Here is a 20682-nt window from a genome sequence, read left to right as displayed (position 1 = left end):
GATTATAATAGAAGCTAAAGCAGCAAGGTCTGGCTAGTTCTTGCAAAGTTTGTAACCATTTAAAAAGTTTTCAAGCAGGGCAATACACAATAGATAAACACTGATGATTGGTTTGTTTAACTCAGTGCAATCACTAAATAAAAATATCTGTCTGAAGTTTCAGAGGTGCTGAAAAAATCATACATATCTGTTTGGAAATAAGTTTTTATGATATGCGTGTAAAAGGAGATATTTATTTTATCATTTACTTTTAAAGATGGGAAGGGATGTGGTAGAATGCAATTATTTTTTGGTGCAACTGTTGAAAGAATCAATAAAGTTGGATGAAGACATAATTTAGCAAATTGAAATTAGCACTTTAATCAGAATTACCAGATTAGATGATGAAAATCAAAAATAACTCTGCATTTTTCCTGAAGTCAAACCTGTGTGAAGTCAAAATGGACACAAGGATATAACTTCACAGAATTTGCTGGAATGAGTTAAAATTACTTTTCTCTGAGGGTGTTGTCAGTTGTGGAAGGAGGGAAAAGGAAAGTAGTGGTAGCTGGTTCTCTGCCAGATTTTTTTCTGACGTCTGGTACACTGACATGGCAAGTCAGTGTTTCAATTCCAGCTGAGACTCACTGAGAAGGAGCCTTTGGACTCGCAAACGAAATTGTGCAGCTGTCTGTAAGCTCAATTCAGAGGCTGAATCTTAAGATTCAGTACTGAGAACAGCAACATTTCTACCTTTTTTAGCCTCACTGTACATTTCTGAATTTCTTCAGTGATTAGGTTTTCTTGCTCACCTGAGTGCACTTCTCTTTTTTTTATTCAGAGAAATCACTTACAGTGTTACAAGGCTGCTCATGAAATTGGTGGGGGTTTAGATATAGTCTCAGCTCTTACTTAAAATAGAAGCTTGCAATCCTTGCTTTTGGGATGTTTCTGCTTTCTTTGTTACTGTATAGCCACCATGGAATAATTTATACCTATGGTCAATTATCTGAATCTGTATGTAAAAATGTGCATGTTGAAATTAGAATGTACCTCAAAGTTTAAAAAAAATACTGGGCATTTTTAATGGATCATAGAATCATGGAATACCCTGAGTTGGAAGGCTCATTGAGTCCAGCTTCTGGCTCTGCACAGGACACCCCAAGAATCACATCATGTCCCTGAGGGCATTGTCCAAATGCTTCTTGAGCTCTGTCGGGCTGCTGCTGTGACCACTTCCCTGGGGAACCTGTTCCAGTGCCCAGCCACCCTCTAAGTGAAGAACCTTTTGCTGATATCCAACCTAAACCTCCCCTGGCACAGCTCCAGGCCATTCCCTTGGCTCCTGTCACTGTCACAGTCAGGACAGAGCAGAGATCAGTGCCTGCCCCTCCTCTTCCCCTCTCAATGAAGTTACAGACTGCAATGAGGTCTCACCTCTGTCGCATCTTCTCTAGGGTGAACGAGCCAAGTGACCTCTGTCCTAAGTCTGGCCAAACAAAACATAATCTAGTTCATGATGAGTTTGTCTGCTGTTTTTCTACTCTCTAGACAGCGTTCTTTTTGTTTTATTAACAAGAATTTATCCATCCCTTAGCTGCTGGTGCTACAATTTCTAAAGTTCAGTGCTGTTTCCTGAAATCTGTCCTTGTTTGAAAGTGTCATGATTGTGTGTTAAATGTTCTGTTTTTCTCATTCGTGACAGCTCAGAGTGACTTTTGGTTATTTCACGGGTCTCCTTGTTATCATTTGTGTGTTATGAACCCTGCTGTATCTTGAGACCACAATAGTCACTGAAGATACACATAACATAATGTGCCTTATTTTGTAGGCAGGAAATTCCAGAAGTTATCTAGTCATGACATTAGATTTAACTGTTTAAGACATAAAACTGTTTACTACAGACTTCTCATATGACACATGCAGCCTTTGTTAGCTTAAATGTAGGAAGCCCCTAAAAACAATTACCTTTTGCTCAGAGTGTCAGAAGGGTTAATATTGTATCCAGGTATCACAGAGGTCATCTTCTCTTGGGTAATAGTGATTTTTTTCTCATTATAAGCCAAGGCTTTGGTCATCGGATCAGTGGAGCATTCTTCAGTCTCCTCAAACTGAATGGAAATTTAAAATGTGGAAATAATAACCTGTAGATACATATAATGAACTCTTACTCTTCAGTGGCCTACTAATTGAAGATGATACTGTTTCTTTTTGGTCTTGTACCAATGTGTGCAGCATAGCACAACTGCACCAAGCATCATTGCCTCTCTAAGGTAACTCACTCCCATTGAGAGCAGCTGTATACAAATGAGTCCAAAACATTTGGTATTATTACATTATTCTGACCTCCTCACAACTTGATTGTATCTTTTGAAAAAGGAATAGTCTTTCAGTCATATTGCTCTTAACATATTTGCATGGATCATTCATTTAGAAGCTTCAGAACAAATATTGTTCCTGTGAGTAATGTTTCACACTTCCTTTTAAACTATGTTACATCCCAGTGGCTCAAATATTCTTCTTTGTTTCTAATTGTGTTATTTTAAGTTTGTAGTACAAGATTTAACTAAATTAAATTCTTGACCATTTCCGTTTCCTTTTCTTTTATTTTTGTTCTTAATACTAACCTCTGTTTTCTAGGCAGTTGTCCTCTGCTCTGATTCTGGCAGTAACACAAGAATATGTTGTAGCACACTGGCAAATATTAAGTGCTTACATTTTAATGGGTGTGACATGACCTCATGACATAACTTTCCTATGATGATCAATAATTTCTGAATAAGTAAGCATACTGGCTGTCCAGAGATCAGGTAGATCCCTATGAGAAGGAAAGGGCCAATTAGTGTCCTGAGAACATGACAAATTGCTGCCAAATTCACTGGTTTTGTATATCCAAACCACAAAATATTCTTTGGTAAGTTTACCTACTGGTACTCAAGCTAAGAGGCATTTTTTTTAGTGGTGCTCTTAGAAAGATTCTGGTTTAGCTGTAAAAGCAAGAAAAAAAAAATGATACAAAGTGTTTTCTAAATCTAGTGGGCAGTTGTGTGTTTTATGTGAGAAAATTCTAATTTGGAGTTGCCTGCTGCTCATTCTGGAATATAAATGCTAATCTGAGATTTTGTGACATTTTGCTTTGTTAATATGGAAATCAATATAATGTTAAAAACAAGATAGTGAATTCAGCAAGCACTAAGCATCAGGTGCATACAAATGATGAGAAGCAAATTATAAACCATGAATGCCTCTTAAAATAATAAAATTATGCTGTCTAGAAACTGTATTATTACTAACTGCCAAATTATGAGACCTTCATTTACACTGCTAAGCCCTTGCTCACTGAAGTGAATCTTTTGATATCAGTGGAACTAATTTGTAAATGCTTGTTTTTGAAAGACTGTCACAACATTCCTCAAACTTTTATATGTGTCTTTTGAAATTAATGTCTTCTGTGTTTTCAAATACATATTGCAAGAACAGCTGGTTTGTAAGTGCTTGCTGCAAAGAAGAGAATTCCCAAAGTACAAATGAAAAAAAAAAAGAAAAGAAAAATAAAAAGGGAAGAAAAAATTAGTGAGTTGCTGGTACATGGCACCTAGTAAAGGAATTTTGAATTGTATCCATTGAAATATGTTTGTAGCTTACATGTTTTATAAATAATAGGGATCTTTTTATTCTTTGCCAGCTTTAAGGATTTGTCACTCCTCATTTAGTACTATTGGTGTGAACAATCCAAGTTTTTTATAAGTATTTTGTAATAACTTAATAACTAACAGAGACTTTATGCAGATATTTCCCTATAGACACCGTTTTTTCTTCAAAACTCCACACATCAGACCAATACCATAATTTTTTAGGCATTTTGCTATAAACAAGTATAACAAGACAAAACCTGGTGTATAAGACTCTCATTTAAAGCCCATGAAAGCTTTAACAGCACAGAGTTTATGGATTAAATCTCTGCAGTAATACTTGTTAATAAAGGGTTTAGATTTTGATACTAGGCATTAATCTGTTCTCATGAAAAAAGCAGTAAAACACTTGTGTGCAGGATGGGATTCCTATTTAAAGGAGTAGGAATAGCTGAGTGAGCAACTAGAGCAGCTGGAGGTAGGCTGAGTGCCCTGGGGTGGGTTAGCCTGCAGTTGAGGACCTGTCCCTCACATTTCTGTGAGCACAGGAAGGACCAGAGTGCAATGCAGGCAGGAGCAGAATGAGCAGAACTTTACTGACTGCTCAGATTTTCTGTACAGCTAAAGTGGACCAGAGCAGCCAGCCCAAAGTGCCCCCCCAGCATGGAGTGTGAAAGAGGGGTCCTCAGTATCCTCTGCTTCACACTGCCCTGTGGAGCTGCACCACCAACTCATGGACACACTGCCAAAGTTATTCCCACTATGTAATGCAGTAATTCCTGCTGACCCACTGGCTGTCTGTCAGACTGAAATGTTTAAAGTTCCGGGGAAAAATACTTAGAATTAGTGTTTTAGATATCAACATCAGAGTAAGTGGACAGACAGCTTGGGCACTGAGAAATAAAAAGAAACCAGCAGCAAAAAAATAGTAAAGCAAAGCAGACAATTTTTTCATTTCAGAGGCACCTAATAAAAAATCAGGGTTTCTTGCAAAAGTTTTCTGTTTGGCTTGTTTGGGTTTACTTTATTATTTTTTATCTCAAAGAATGATGATCTGGTGTTTATGAATTTTTATAGTATTTCCAAACTTATGTTCAATGAACAAAGGTAAATCCAGTTTCCCTTTCTTAGTTTTGGAAGTGGGATGGGGAGAGAAGAAGAAGGCAAAGGTCTGCTAATTCATTGGAATTCAAGTTCATTTTCAAGGCATCTTCCCAAAAAACAAAGGAATGGTCATTTAACAAAACTGTCAATAATTACATTTAAAATTAACAACCTGGGATCACAGAATGCTGCATGCTTCATCAGTATCAAAATATTTAACAGATAGGATTTATTATCACCTCATTATTGTGTCTAATATATATCAGTTTTAAACAACAGATGTAAACGATTTCAAAAATACATGAAAATGTAAGAGATTTGTAGATTTTTTATCTAGGAAATAGGATGTCCTTGGACACACGTGCATGCCTGTGTCTATGTACACTTGCTGTTGCATAGGCATTGTAGTAAAATCTAATCTCTCAGCCAAGAATTGCAGTTGACTTTGTGAACAGCTATGTTTGGAAGGTCAAAAATTATAATTGGCATACCAACCTATTTCTTAACCAAGCTGAATTTATCCTTCTATAAGCATGGTGCTCAAAGAATCAAGAAGACATTGATTTCTGTAGAAACTTTGACCTCTGCAGTATTCTGTTTTCACAATTTATTGCTTTTACAGTGCTTCAGTCTGGCAGGCTCTAAATATCTTTCTCCAGCTATATTGTACAATGGGCCTGGGTTCTGGAATATTATATTAAAAGCTCCTGGAATTCCTCAATCCCTCAAATCTTTGCAGGAAGATTAAATGAATTCTGCAGCAGGTTTTTCTAAATTCTATAGTAATAATATCCATGCTGTCTAGACTTTTGTTCTTTGGAGTCTATAGCTGTACTGTCACATAACTAATTAGAGAAAGTTGGCACAAATATCCAGGTTGGGGTATTTGTGCTGATTGCTGCTGCTCTACTGAAAAACTCACTTTGTAATTTCAGGCTCTAGCCTTAACATTAAAAGGAAAGATTTTGATTTTTTCTTTTGAGTTGATTTTGTGCCTAGCACTGCTTTGTTTTGCTTTTATCACAATTTATGTAAACATCTTTAAAATCTAACTAGCCTTATAAGCAGATAAGACATACTAATGTTATCCAATGTGAATCACGAAGATGTATTTTGCTAATTCTAACCATCACACACTCTAGTTGAAGAAAGTATTTTTGAACCTCTAATGTATAAATTAGTCATTTAAGTAATTGTTGAGGATTTTTTTTGTTTGGTTGGTTTGTGTGTTTTTCCCTGCAGAGCATCTGAAGTAATGCTTACCTGCTATTCCCTGGACAAAATAACTTTCACCTGGCAGGGTTATTTTATTAAAATTCTTGTAAAAGAGATATCCCTAAATCTGCCCCTGAACTGTTTGAGTTTGTAGTTGTAGTTCTCCAGTTGTAGAGAACAACTAGATTATTAAAATTTTACAGACTGGAAGAAAACAGTGATTTCTGCACTGATTTCTTCGTACAGTGCTCTTACAGCCTTCTATGAATTCATACTTTTGCCATTTTACAATGTGGCTGTTGATAGTGGAGGTGTCTTTTTTCAATGATAGGAACTTTTAGGTAATAAATAGACTATAAATGGACTACTTTATGGTTGTAATTCTCTAATGCACCATATCTAGAAAACATTAGTAAGATCACCTAGTTAGGAAGAAAAGAGAATGTTTCAAGAAGACACATATCTAAAACATTTTAGGTAAGAAGCAGCTATTAGCATTTATTGATATAACAATAATTAGTCAGGCCCTTGATGATTTATATCATTGAGAAAATCTGACACCATACCTAACTGGAAATTTTCTTTTTTCCTATTTCTCTGTGGAATCTAAGGAAGACTCCAAAAATTTGGAATCGCAGGTAGCAATTACCACAAGGCTAACTAAAGCAATAATTCCATGAAGATGTAGCCAGAATTGGAAAGAGAACTTGTTAGTTTGCTGCTTTCCTGCAAATTTGCTCTCCATTTCTTTTTTTGTTATTCAACATTGTATTTTTCTAGTGTTGCACTGTTTTCATATCAAAGCTATTTTTCTAGTGCAGATACCTCACCTTGTGCATTACTTTGAGTTTTTCAGTAAGTCCTGGCAGTGTACATACACATAAATTTTCTTATTCCAGGATGTCCCTGTGGAATGTCTCTGAGATTCACAGAGGAATTTTCAATGAATGAATTCAGCACACACTTCTTAGCTGGGCTGTTCCTTGTAGTAGAACAGTTGATGTGAGTGAATGTGTGTGCAGTTGTTCCAGCAGGCATAAGTTCTACTGATTTGAGCATATTCTCCTTCTAGCTCTCTAGCCTGGTTCTCCACATTTGCATGCAACAAGGTGAATAGTTCCCCAATCAAAACAACTCCTTTTAGTACTCTTGGAGGATTCTGCAAAGAATAACTTATCTTGTGGAGTACCACTTAGAAGGAATCCTTCTGTACCGTGTTTTCACATTAGGCGTAATTGGTGGACAAGATATTTTGTCTTGGCTCAGGCAGCTTTTATCGTATAACCATGAGGCTGATTCAGAAGTCTCTGATTTTAGTTATGAGAATATCCCTGAAATAAAGAGGAAAGAAGATATTAATAGACTTTAACTATTTTTATTCCATATTACAATGAGTTATTGAACTGTGCATTGCCTTTGTGAGTTATATGTTGGCTTTGACAACAGCTTAGTTCCTTTTTCTATAAAGAATTTAGGATCCAAACTAAATATTAAGATTTAAAATTTACTTCCAAATACTTGAATGGTTAATGTTATATGGAATACCTTGCTGGATGTTTTACACTACCTCTGGGCAACTGAGATGTAGCTTTCATCTTTCTTATCCCTAATTAGCAAGTTACATTAAATATCTGACAAACCACTGTTTAAAATAAATTGTTTTAAGTGTTATCCAGGGGAAAAGAATTGTTACAAGGCAGAAGGTTATGATTCTCAAAGGTGAACTAGGCCTTTAGAACTTTTTGGGGCAAGTTAAGCAAGCAGTTTGTTACAGTTTAATATGAAAAAGTGGCTGTGTATGTCTGTCTGATACCTCACCACACGTTCTCTGTGTCTGCCATCTGCTGCCATCCCACTTACCTCTGACACCAAAGCATGGTGGACAACTGGCTCAGCAGAGACCTGGAAGGCTTTACTTCTATAGCAGGCTAGATAGCAACTTCCAACTTTGAAATTGCCTGAGCAGTCTTTACCAACAGATGTGGTCGTGAAATTTTCATAGAGAAGGAAGAACTTGTCATAGACCATAGGCTTTTGTACTTCCTTTTTTTCTGCGTGCACTTTTCAGAGTACTTTAAGAATGATCAAGTGTATTTGTATATTTTAATGTATTTCTCTTTCTCCATTTTTGGGTCTCTCTTGCTTTCATGACCCTACCCCATGAGACTTCCTTTGTTCCTGAAATTTTCATACAAGAAAAATGATGTGACATGTGCATATGTGTTTAGGTTCCTCGGTATTTTTTTACAGGTCTGCTGTTGGAATTCTTAATAACCCATAATTCAAAGTTCTCAGGATTTGTGCAGGTAGATCTTTATGTGCCTCATTTATGACTCCAGGTCATGAAATATGACCAGATTATTTGTAGTTTATTTGCAAGGAACTTAATAAAATTCTATTTTGATCTCACAATGTCAAGCAGTTAAATTCAAAGAATGTGTTTTTAAAGTCTGAAGCAATTCTGTGAAAAATTTGCAAAAATAAAGAGTATAGATTTGTCCAAAAAATACTTTAGAATGGTAACTAAATCACAATAATGAAATCTGCAGTAATGCCTTCATGAGCTGGTATGATTGACCTGATCTGAAAGGAAAACTCTTGAACTATTCTTACAGTACAGCCAATGCTTCACGGAACAAAATACTCAGAGAAACAATTTAATTAGCAAAGACGGAAAATAAAACAAAAAATAGAAAAGGAAAATGGATAATTTACTGGAACCATTTTTATAGCACATCTTCAAGGAAAAAGAGGAAAATTAATATTTGGGATTCCAAATGTAAAATCAATTGGTTCTTCAGTAAACTTCTCACACATTTATAGCCAGTAGCAATGTATGTATTCTGTAAAAATCTGTGTATTCTGTGTAGGATTTCTGAGGGGCTCCATCTATGTGGAGCCATGACAGGCAGACAGGCGGGGCTGGGAAATACAGTCAATGGATCAGGAACAGCTTTAACCAATTTAGGCACATTTAAGCCAAGTGGTAACAGCATACCAAGTGCTTCTTGCAAACACACAATCCAACAGAACTCAGTGCCAAAATTCCATGGCATTCAAGACCAGCACAAAGCTGCAGAGTACTGGCTGTATTCCTGGACCTGTATTCTCTTAGGCTCTCTGACTAAACAGTAGTTTCAGGAGCCGTTTGGGCACGGCTCCTGCTGGCTGGCACTCTGCGGACACGGAGATCTGTCCAGGCACCTCAGACAGCCAGGAATGCTCAGGGCCAAAGAGCAAGACCATGACTTGAACTCAGCAGGGTGAGGACAGAGGTTCTACACATCCACCTCTGGGTTGCTCAAAAGGGTCACTTACCTCTTTTGTCTTACAGTTGCTTATTCTCTCTCATTTTTTCCTCTGCCTCACTTGGTTTTAATGTGGTTAGTGAAAGAGAAAGGGCAAAGCACTTTGGAAACACTTTGCTGGAGATGAGGGATGCATAGCTCAGGCTGACAGTGACTGCACAAAACCTCTCAAAGCACTCCAGCTCTTGAAGGAGTCATGGAAGAAATCAAAGGGGGAATTTTTCTGGGTGTGTAGTGGGTTTTGTAAAATGTCCCAATTAGGAAGCCTTAGTGAATTAAGGAAAATAAAGGAGACAGTCCAGAACTGTTGACAGAGAAACAAATTGCTGCATTTGTAGTCATTCTGGAAGCTTAGAAAAAATTATTCTAAATCTAAATTAATCTGAGACACACGTGAGTCTGTGAAAGTGAAGTGGGCTTAGAGTACTGTAAAAAGCAGACTTGTAACATATAGCCATTATGTGCTATAAAAGGATTTCCTACTTTATGACTGAAAAGTTACTAAAAAAATTGTAGAACTAGTAAAATTGCAGATTATTGCTTCATTTTTTGTGATTTTGATTTTCAGTTTGAGGAAATTTTGCTTTTGTCTCTGGTTTTTTTTTTCATTTTGAAAGGAAGGAATGTTGCAATTATTATTCACTATTTAAAAATATGCTCCAGTTTTCTTAATTTGTTAAAGGTTATGATAGATGTAAAGTGCTTCTGGAAATACTGAGAGAATTATGAATTTTCCCACCTATAGATTTCCATCAGTTATGATAACTTGTCTTTAAAGACAAAACAGGCACAGGTATACTAACAAAGGTATTCATTTGCCCCTGTTTTGGGTAAAACAAAAACATAAAAAATCCTGGTAGAAGTATATAAATCTTAAAAATCACCCCCTTGTGGGGAAATAGTGAGAGATTGAATTTAATGGGTTTTGACCAAGAACATGTGCCAATTTCCAACAAACTTATTTTTATGTGAGCATAAGAAGCTCCTGGATGAGAAAATTTATAGTGGAAATGTTGGCAGAAATTACCCTAATGCTGCTTAAATAGTACCACTGTGTTAAGATACTACACTGGATACCAGACAGCTTTCTGTGGAAAATGATAAACATACAAGATCTCTGTAGGGGATCTCAGCAGAGCCATTTTTATTATCCAGAATAGTGGGTCTCTTTCTGTGATGTTGTTTTTATGCATGATATATGGAAGTAGAAGCTAACCCAACATTTTTTAGTAGTTACGTTTTTTCCAACACAATTTATAGTGTTTACACAGTGCTCACTTGATTATAGTTTATTCAAATAACTGTCTCTAGTATAGACTATTTTATTTTATTTTATTTTATTTTATTTTATTTTATTTTATTTTATTTTATTTTATTTTATCTCCTTTGTGACTGCATATGTGATGCAAACTTGTAATTACACTGTTGATCACTTGCATGCTGAGCTGTAATAAGTAATAGGAAGTGCCCTGAATTAAATCTTAGGAATTTAGACTGATTCCCAGTGTAGAAGTAAACAAACAGCATGAAAATCAGAAATCAGAACTTATACTTTCTCACTCTTCTTTCAAAACCAGACATGATTTTTAGCCAGAATTTTGCACCTAGTCCATTTGGTATTAATTTTCATTGTTTTGCTATGTGAACAATAGTCATTTTCCAAAATATCAGCAGAAATTAAGTGGATATGTTATTTATAAACACAGATGGAAATATCTAAGTATTATGTGCCTGGTTTTGTTTCTGAATGCAAACTCTGTACTCCTGATGAACTGTAGACTACCTTTGGTTTTGTTATTTAATCTGCGTATGCTTTCCTGCAGGGTGAGATCCAGCAGCTGTTGATTATAGCTGATCCCAGAGCTGCATTTGACTATTGTGAGCATTATAGCCCAGACTGTGACTCCCCAGTGCCCAATGCTGCTCAGGCTCAAGATCCTCGAGTTGATGAGGTGAGTAATCAGTCGTGTATTCCTGGATTTATTGCACATTAGTGGTTGTGCTGGAGACAAGTTATCCAAGGAACACTTCCAGCTAAATGGCATGCATTGTTCTAGAGGTGGAGAAATCAGGTTGCAGGAGTGCATTGATTTTTGCTGTCCACTCATTCATGTCAAGCATTCGAAGGAACCTATCACCCTGGTTGTATTTGAACTATCAGCATTCTCAGTGAAGTTCAACTGTAATCCTTTTAAAAAATTATAGCAGTATGAATTTGTCTACTCATGCATATTTATTCTTCCTGTGTAGGTTTATAATTTCACTGGTGCTGGATTTCAACAAATGCCACATTTGAAAGACATGGGTGCTTTGAGTATCCCACAATTGTAAACTTCTCCTGTTAAAAGTGCCCTGTGTTTTAATGAGCTGCATGCACAAATGCATGTGCACACAAAAGTATTTCAGCCAGTTCCACTCATAGGAGGTAAACCAACAAGGACAAAACAGAGTAGGAATTTTTCCCAGAGACATGAAAGATATTTGAAGAAACCATTAGTCACTGTAGACAGTTCTCACAGCCACAAACTGAGTAATTCACCCAGGTCAAGAGAGGTCCTCAGATTAGACCTCAGCACTTGTATGTATTGCTGCACACATTCTAAGTACTTGCATTGAACAGTGTAAAGGGAAAAGCTTTTCCAAAATGTAACAAGTCATAACTGAACTTGGCTCCAGACAGCTTGTATGCACACCATGTGTGATCTGACTGGTTATTACTACTGATTGCTCAAGAGATCAGCATTGGAAACTTGATGAATTGTTTTTAGATGTCTTTGAGCCTGTTTTGGGACTGAACTTTTCCTAAACACATGGTAATTTTATTTGTTGTTACTATTTATTCTGACTTAAAATTATGTCAGTAGGGGACTCCCTCCCACATCCATTCCATCTGAGGTGTAGTTCAAGATGTGTCAAGTCACCTACACACAGGCAGAGGACTTGACACTGCATTAGAGTGTGTGGGGTCTGGGCTTTTCAGGAGGACCCCAGAGGACCTGCTGTCCATGTGCCTGCCTACCTGGATCTCCATATTCCAAACCAGAGCATATTGAAAGCATATTGCTGGTAATTTATGCAAAGACAAAAAAAGATTGCAAGATCTAGATTTTTTTTTTTCGTAATTAAGTTTAAAAAAAAAATTTAAATTCTGCTTGGGAATTTTCCTGGGCTTTGATTCTGTTTGGTTGCTCTTGGGTTTAGTGGTTTCTAATGTGTTTTTCAAAGGCCTGTTTTTCCCTCTTGGTAACACAGAGTTTGTGGGAGTACCTACAGAGAAAAATGTAAAATGAAATATCTTAATTTGTAGTGTGACATTTTAAAATTAATTTGAAAACAAATTGAGGACCACTTAATGATTAATAAAATGGAGAACTGCTGTTTCTATTTATTTCATTTTTTGCTGAGAGTGGTGATTGGATTATTTTGCTTAGCTTTCTGACCTGACACAATTTTTTTGTTGTGCTCCATGAGTTTGTGTCACTTTGCATAAACATTCCCAGTGAAGTCAAGAGAACTCATCAATGTGTAATAGAGATATAGAATAATCGCATCAGCAATTCTACCAATGTGATAAAAAGGAAATAGAATAAATGGCAGACTGAATTTATAGAATGATAGAATAGTAAATAGTTTACTAAATAGTAGTTAGTTTACTAAATAGTAAAAAACAAGCTTGTTAAGGCAGGCTACTTTATTATCTTTTGAGAAGCAGCCTGTCAAACTGCACAGATAATTTATTTTAATGAAATGAATGAAACAAGCTTTATTTAGGTACTGAAATAATTCATAGAAGATAGCAGTGCTGATTTTTGTAAACTGTAATTGCAAAACAAATAAGATGTTAAAAGATAAAAATACATTTGCAGCTAGTCTGTAAGGAAAATAATTGTTTTAAAATGCTTGGTTGTATGTATTGAGAAGATTATAATTTTGATTAGTGATATTGATAGAATTTATAGACTTAGAATTCTGCAAAGTTTCTGACTTGTCAACATGTGATATTTTCATTTTTTAAAGAAAGGTATTGTATGGTAAAGTACATGACAAAGAGATTTGAATCTGGGTGCCTTATTTCCGAAATTACTATAAACAACGAGCTGTCACCGAGTTAAATTTTTTGTAGAGTTTCTTAGTAACTGTGCTAGAGATACAAAAATGTGTGTAAAATGGGTGGCATTAAAATTTGTCATAGTCATGGTACTGCAGAGCAGTACACAGTGATGGGAACACAACTGAAGGCAATGTTACACGCATACAAGCCAAAGAACTGCAGGGCTAGCATGGTGAGCTCAGTCGTACACTGCAATAACAGTCTGCGTGCATGTGGTAACAGAAGAACCTTTCATCTTCAGCAGATTGTCCCCATCTGGGATACTAATCATGCTGAAAGACAACATGGAAAGATTATTGTTCAGCTTGATTGGTTTCATGGTTTGATCTTCAATGTTTTCACACAAACTCTTGTGGTAGGAAGAAGAGGTAAAACTGGGCAAAAGGCTTGGCAGGATTGTGTCTTCAGAGTCTGGATTAAACCAGCAGAAACTGAAAATATTTGTTGGGCACTAGCTTCAAAATATGCTGACTGTTAAAGAGGGGTAAAAGTTTTTCCCAAAATAGTACAATGCATGTCTTAGTTTGTGAATAAAGAAGTAAGAATTCAGATGCAATATTACCTCTGCGTGCTGTCACTTGGAACATAGACTGCATCACCACATATGTGATGATGCAGTGACTCGCCTTATGCAAAGATCCAGGACAAAAAGAAAACATAGACAAATGGGGAGGGGGGAGAAGAAAGATAATTTCAATTAGGAAAATATCTACTAAAACTTGTAGGAAAGAAAGAACAAATTACTACAATGATGAATCTCCAGATATCTTTAAGCTGAGGATAGAGACCTTTCTGAAAGTTTGGGGAAATGTTATTCACAGTTTAGTTGACTGAGATACAGAGTAACCATAGGAAGTTTTGAAGTCTGCAAGTAGGCAAGAGTTAGCCAAGGTGGTCTAATAGTCTCTTCTGGCACTATGTCTCTGAGCCTTTGAATTATTGCAGTCCAGAATAAGAAACTGATACTTGGCTTAAAGATAAATTATGTGATTTCAGAGCCTATTAATGTGTGTTTCCAGCACTGATTACAAAACCCAAAGGAAGTGGTTGACTTTTCATCAGTAAAATAGAAAATTATGTTTATGAAGTTGCATTTAGGAAGATGAATAGGATTTCTCTTGAAATTGAACACTTTTGTAGTCTCCTAGCAAGCTCACAGCCTAGGAAGGCAATCAGGCTGAAAAGCTGGGTATTTTTAGACTAAAGAAGCATCTAGAAAGAAGGATTTATGTAAAAATATATTAGTTTAAGGGCATAAGTACTTTGTTTAGCTGAATGTAATCCTTATTGCTCTAGGCAATGCTTCTTTCTGCAAAGGAGCAAATAATAAAATATCCAGCGTTTTAGGTTTGGGGACATTTCTTTCAATAGCAGTGCTGATTTAAATGAGTAATTTTCTGAATTTGTTTCCACCATATGCCCTCCTAGTTCAGCTGGTGGAATTCTCTATGAGTTTGTTGTGGGAACAGTCTAAGACTTCATCTAGATTAAAAATAATTACCAACCATAAAATCAGATAAAATATGGAACATATTGTGGTGAATTTCCATTAAATGAGCCTGAGAGTGCATGTCACATCACTGCAACATGAGAAATGAAAAATTTGCTTTTTAAAATGCTTGAGTTTTTCTCAAGGCCTTATGACCTTCACTGTGCTCTCATATGTAAATTTACTGGACACTGATTTGTAATCAGATTGTCTTTATAAATTATACTTTAACTGCTGCATTGAGATTTTCTTTTTCTTATTGCACTTTCTTTTTCTTTTGCATCACATTCAAACTGCAATTTGGGGGATCCATCAGAGAGGATTTCAATGCCTACTTTTTACTTACAGGATCTCTTCATGCCTGAATCAAATACCAAGTTTACGCTAAACAAAGTTCAGGAAGAATCAAACATCTCGCAGTCAGAGTCACAAAAATAGCAGGCTGTGAATAAAGACATAGAACTAGTCAGCCTGGAAAAGGAGGACATATCTTAAATTCAACCCTTGTCTGCAGGCTTACCCAGCTGTGCTGTCCTGTTCCCCAACACATTCTCCCTCAGCAAGGTCAACTCCTGCATCCTCACTTTTCCCTTCCTATAACGGGTGACCTGAGAATTTCAAGACATAAGCTTTGGACCTGATTAGGTCTTTATATTCCCATTTTAATTCAGTCAGTCCCTTTCTGGACCCAAGTGACTGTGCTGTATGTCTAAAGATTTATTTAACTGGGCAACCTCTAACTACCTTCTGTGTTCAGGCTCTGCAGAATGTGTTGCACTTTGCTGCTGGCCAGGACTGTGGGCTCTGTGTGAGCAGTTCAGGCTGAGCTGTTGGGATAGATGCATATCAGAACCCTCTCTACACAGAATGCTTCTATTCCCCTGGGATTTGTTTATCAGACCTAAGTGTCATTCAGACTGAAAACAAGAGAGCGGTAGACTAATAGTAATATCCAAAAACTTTACTCTGTTATTTCTTGTCATTTATTTCCCTCTTCAAGACATGTTTTAATTGAAGTGAACATCAGTCTTCCTTGTTCTTGGTTGTGAATAGCCTTGAATCTTGTCAAGGTCAGAGTGATGACCTCAGCAGTTGGCACTGCACAAAAAGGTGTTGTCTAGAAGTTCAGGAATCTTTGGCTTTTTTCACATTTGAATGGATGTTTTCACTTAGTTTTAAGGGTCCCATATGGGTTTGAAATTATATTTAAAAACTATCAACACTGCTTTTTTTAAAGATACACACCTATGCACTCCTTATAAATACCTTGTGAACAATCTGGCCTCTATCCTGTCTTCAAACCCCTTTTTACTATAAATGGAAATGTATTACATTTCTTTCCAGTTCAATCACATATGCCAGCTCACAGAAATTAGAGCAGTGACAGACCTAGCCAGTCTTCATCATCGTTGATGTTGGGCAGTGTATTTTCTGGAGTATCTTCAGGTCTTTTCAAAGAAATCAGCTATCAGGCTTTCAAATCTCCTCTTGGAAGATTATTCTGTAACCTAGTGAATCACATGGTCTAACTTCTGCTGAAGAAATGCCTCCCCAAAGGAACACAGCTTCATTTATTTTGGATCTATTCCAAACTAATGGATTATTTGGAGACATAAAATGTTTTCTTTTAATGAAATGAATTTGGTAAATTAAAAGAGCACATGGCCCCCAAATATCTTGACTTGGAGGCTTCAAGCACCCTTTCAGAACATGTTAATTTAGTGCCCTTTGGAGTGTTTAACTGGTCAGAAAGACTAGTTTTCTGAAAAATACAGAAAAGTGCTTCTTTATATGTTTAATCTTATGTTTGTTGTTATCTTTAGAACTGCAGCTAGCTAATTTAGCCAATATTAAAAACTGTGATCTTCCTATCTCTCTTTTTCTTTACATAGATATATAAACTTTTTATATAAGGGAGTAACATAATAAAGAACCTTAAGAGCATTATTCTCCTTTTGAAAGAGGATATCTTTGGAAACTGAAGATAATGTTCTTATCTCCTTTTATCTCCTTGCTAGTATCACTTTTATGAACAACATAAGGACTCTGTGCTAGAAGAGGCCATCCTTTAAATCTTAACTTTCCTACTGCCCTAAGATTGACATTTTCTACCACTTATTTATTTATATTATTGCAGCTGATTTTTAAAATGCTCATTTTTCTTGGCATCCTTTTCTTTATTGCATTTTGTAAAGTGTTAGTGAGCCTAGAATAAATCAAAGTCATCTTTGCCTCCTTAGCTTATACATGATTTACCATAATTTTTAGGAGATGGAAAAATTGAGATTATGCCCATTTTTTGGTTGAGGATTTAGATTATTAATTATTTTTATTTGGAAATGCGAAGCAAAAATTGCTAAAATCTTCATTTGGAATGGGAGGTTAGTTTTTTAGAGTATGGATAGCAGAAGGATTGGTTTCAAAAGTAAGGTTTCATTCAGACCGTTTATTTCCCAGCTCAAATAGGCTTTGCATGCTGCTGATCCTCTGCTTCTAAAATTCATCTGATGAAGAAAACAGTTCATCTCTTTAATTGGAATTGCATGATGATCTGGTAGTGCAATATAATCACTCTGGTAAAGAAAGCATGAGGTCATAATGGAAACATTTTGTCCCATCAAAAAGCAGCAGGTTTCATTCTTCCTTTCATTTGTAAGAAAATAGTCATATGCAATATTCATTACAAGAATGGCTCTTTAGTAACTATTGGTGGTCTTAATAGAGAAGAAAGAAAAGCAAGAGGAAGAAAATTGCATCACATCTGAAGTATGTGTTACCTGATGTCTCTTAGCTGAAGTCTAACCTATTATTTATTTGAAATTCTAAATCCTTTCTCCTATATATTCAAGAGTCTTCTTATTATCTTTTCTTATTAGCAGTGCAACTATGATAGATTTCTGTGAACTGCCCAACTTCTGTAAAGTAACAGCAGGGCCTGGGTTTTGTGTATCCAAAATGCAAAGGAACTTACCTCAAGGTTTATTGAGGTCAGACTGAGGGGATCATACCCCTGTCTCTGGTGATCTGATAAAAGTGACCTTTCAGTTGCGTAGCACCCAGAAAAGAAGGGGTATGTGCCACATATCCAGTCTTAACTGGATAATGCTAATGGCAGGGTAAGTTTGACTTACCAGCTTCACAGCAGGTGACTAAAGCTATTAAATCTGTCACTCATGTTTGTATATTTAGTCCTCATTTACCTGACTAGTCCTTCACTAGTCCTCTTATATCCTATTAAAAACAGGGAACAGCCTTCATCAGGTCGAGTTGGTAAAATCATTCTGTGAATAAGTCATATTTCTAAAGTGCATCTTTACATCAGCTAGGGGTGTAGAGATGCATTCCTCCATCTGGACAGATTGTGCCTCAGGATATACACCTGGAAGACTTTGCATCTATATATAACTCTTTGCAGCAGGACCCCTGGAGTACAATACAAGACATATATATTCTGTGCTTATCAGCTGGTGTGAAATAGGAGGGTTGCTGTTTTTTCAGAAAAAGTCTTGGGACAGGAAGTGTTGCTAAGAATAAGTTTATCTTGCAGAACGTTTAGGCTACTACGTATTTTCACTTGTGCTCCTTATATTGGTGGGACTACAGAGTTCTGCGATTTCAAAACTACTTGAATATGGTTTTGGGATAGTGGCCACATGTCCTAGCTTGTAAGTTCAAGAATTTTTGTAATACCCCTCTGATGCTGTGATTTTAAAGTGGAAGGTCTTCACCTGCTTGACAGTATAATCTGACTCCAGCATGGAAACTGTCATTCCCCACTTCTCATCCATCCCTATTTCTTTCTGCGTGTTTGCATATCAGTGCAACCAAAATATAGTCTTGTATTTGTGATCACATTTTGCATATAAGAAAAGTTTCACTTTCTTTAACAGAAATGAGTGAAGCACAATACCCAAAAGTATTTTCTGTGTGAATATGCATGATGCAATAGATCTGTCCACATACTTGTGCTTTTTTGTATGTTTTCTAGTTCTCATTCATAAATTTCTGACTTTTTGAACTAGGCCTCTCAGCATAAATATCAGCTTATTCACTACTTTCTTTTTTTAATACTAATATATTTGGAACAGATATTTTTCCTTTTTTCCCCCATCTACATTTCTGTTTAGTTTATGGCCTCTGAAAAACTACTTGTAACCCACTGTCGCAATTTTATTCGTCTTGTGGTTGGCACCATTCAGTGCAGCCATTCAGCTTACCTTGAGAAAAGCCATACTACTGAGATTTGCAAAACAGTTAGAATACTGAGCAACACAGAGTTATATTTTAATTGTCAGTTGGTTAAATTGACTGCTGGAATGAATGTTTCCAGTTTCAGAATAGATTTACAATCTCACTAAAGAGGAATCTGTGTGTCTATAAGCTACTGAAACAAGCTCCTAACAGCATATTAAACCTTAATCTGGCTAATGACATGGCAGTTCTCTCAAAAATGTTGCTCCACTTGCTTCTTAAGACATTGGATATTATTTAACATAGTGTCTTTTACTTGGATTCCAATAAAAATTGCATAGCAGAGGGTTTGATTCATGTTGTTTGGCTGGGGAAGCATTTGAAATAGTGGAATTGGTTACCACTGTTACATTGGAATGACTGAATTTATAGAAGTATATTCTACTGAATACTTTTTTCTTTTCCTGTAGATAAACCTAGTTTTTGTGGACTTCTTCAGAGAAGATAAGCAAATCCCCTGTGGACATTTTTATAATTTCCAAATATATACTACAATTTCAATGCTATTCTGTAACTACTTTGAAAAGTATGGTTTTATCCATGTGGTTCTTCCTTTACTTCCTTTTTGTGGTTGCTTATGGTCTCCCAGAAGCTTGTCACTGCATTTCTTCTTTGGGTGGCAATGGCACACTTCTTAGAGACAAGGTGTATTGAGTTGCATTTCCAGAACTGCACAAGCCAGAGAATGTGCTTGTATACCTCGGCAGACCTGTAAATATATCATTGCTGCACATGAGGCCCTTCAGCTCTACAGTTGTAGGTCAAACATGTTTCATTGACTTCACTGGGTTAGGACTGAATATTAATTTGCTGAAGAAGGAGAGAAGAATCCCATATTACTTACCATGGTTAAGACTAAAATGCTGCTGATATTGAAAAGTATAGATAGTGTTAACTTTTTTTGGTTGTGTAAAAGATACCACTGATGAAATCAAACCATCACTTACATTATATGAGGCAGATATAAAGTGCCCATATACTTCACAAAGAGGATATTCTCCACCTAAAATGACATGTTGTTATTTAAATGTAGTTTGAATTCCATTAATAAGAATTAATGGACAATATAGTTTTGAATGAGTACATACTTTACATCCTTTTTTAATGTGTATCAAATCTCATGACTGATCAGTTTATACATGCAAGGGTAGAAGTACTCAAAGGACAATTGAGAAAAAAGCATCTGCCTTCTGAAAAAAATATCTGTTGTCTTTTTAAGCAAAGCTGTTGATCATAGTAAGACTCTGAGGAGTCACAGGAGTGAAGTAATAGAAACCGATGTAAAAGGATTTTTAAATGATTAAGGGCCTTTCAGCTTTAGCCTTATACTTGCTGAAGAAATCAACTTCTGTGCATTAAAATCAGAAGTAAAAAATTGTCTCAAAAACATTGCCAGAGGGAACAGTTAAACCAGTGTTTTGGTCACATGGTAGAATATAGTTTGGAATATGGAGATCTATTTTAATTTGTAATTTCTTCTAACATGTCCATTTCTTTTTGATAATGATCACTTCTATGAATCCTCAGACTGATTTGGAAGTGTAATGTACTAATTCTCTTTCTCATCAACATAATGAAACAAGCAGGTATTGT

General features: G+C 36.1%; 1 protein-coding gene across 2 annotated transcripts in view; it reads left to right on the top strand.

Annotated features, from left to right (window-relative positions):
• Positions 1–20682, top strand: part of COL11A1 (collagen type XI alpha 1 chain) — a 137590-nt gene that overhangs the window by 23077 nt on the left and 93831 nt on the right. For both annotated transcript variants that reach the window (XM_059854410.1, XM_059854409.1), the window contains exon 5: positions 11062–11190. In XM_059854410.1, the coding sequence (XP_059710393.1) occupies positions 11062–11190 (129 nt within the window). The remainder of the gene's footprint in view (positions 1–11061; positions 11191–20682) is intronic.

This window comes from Haemorhous mexicanus, chromosome 9 (genome assembly GCF_027477595.1).
Source record: "Haemorhous mexicanus isolate bHaeMex1 chromosome 9, bHaeMex1.pri, whole genome shotgun sequence".
In the NCBI taxonomy this organism is placed as follows: domain Eukaryota; kingdom Metazoa; phylum Chordata; class Aves; order Passeriformes; family Fringillidae; genus Haemorhous; species Haemorhous mexicanus.
Note: the sequence above shows the minus strand (reverse complement) of the source record. Positions and strands in the feature narration are given on the sequence as shown.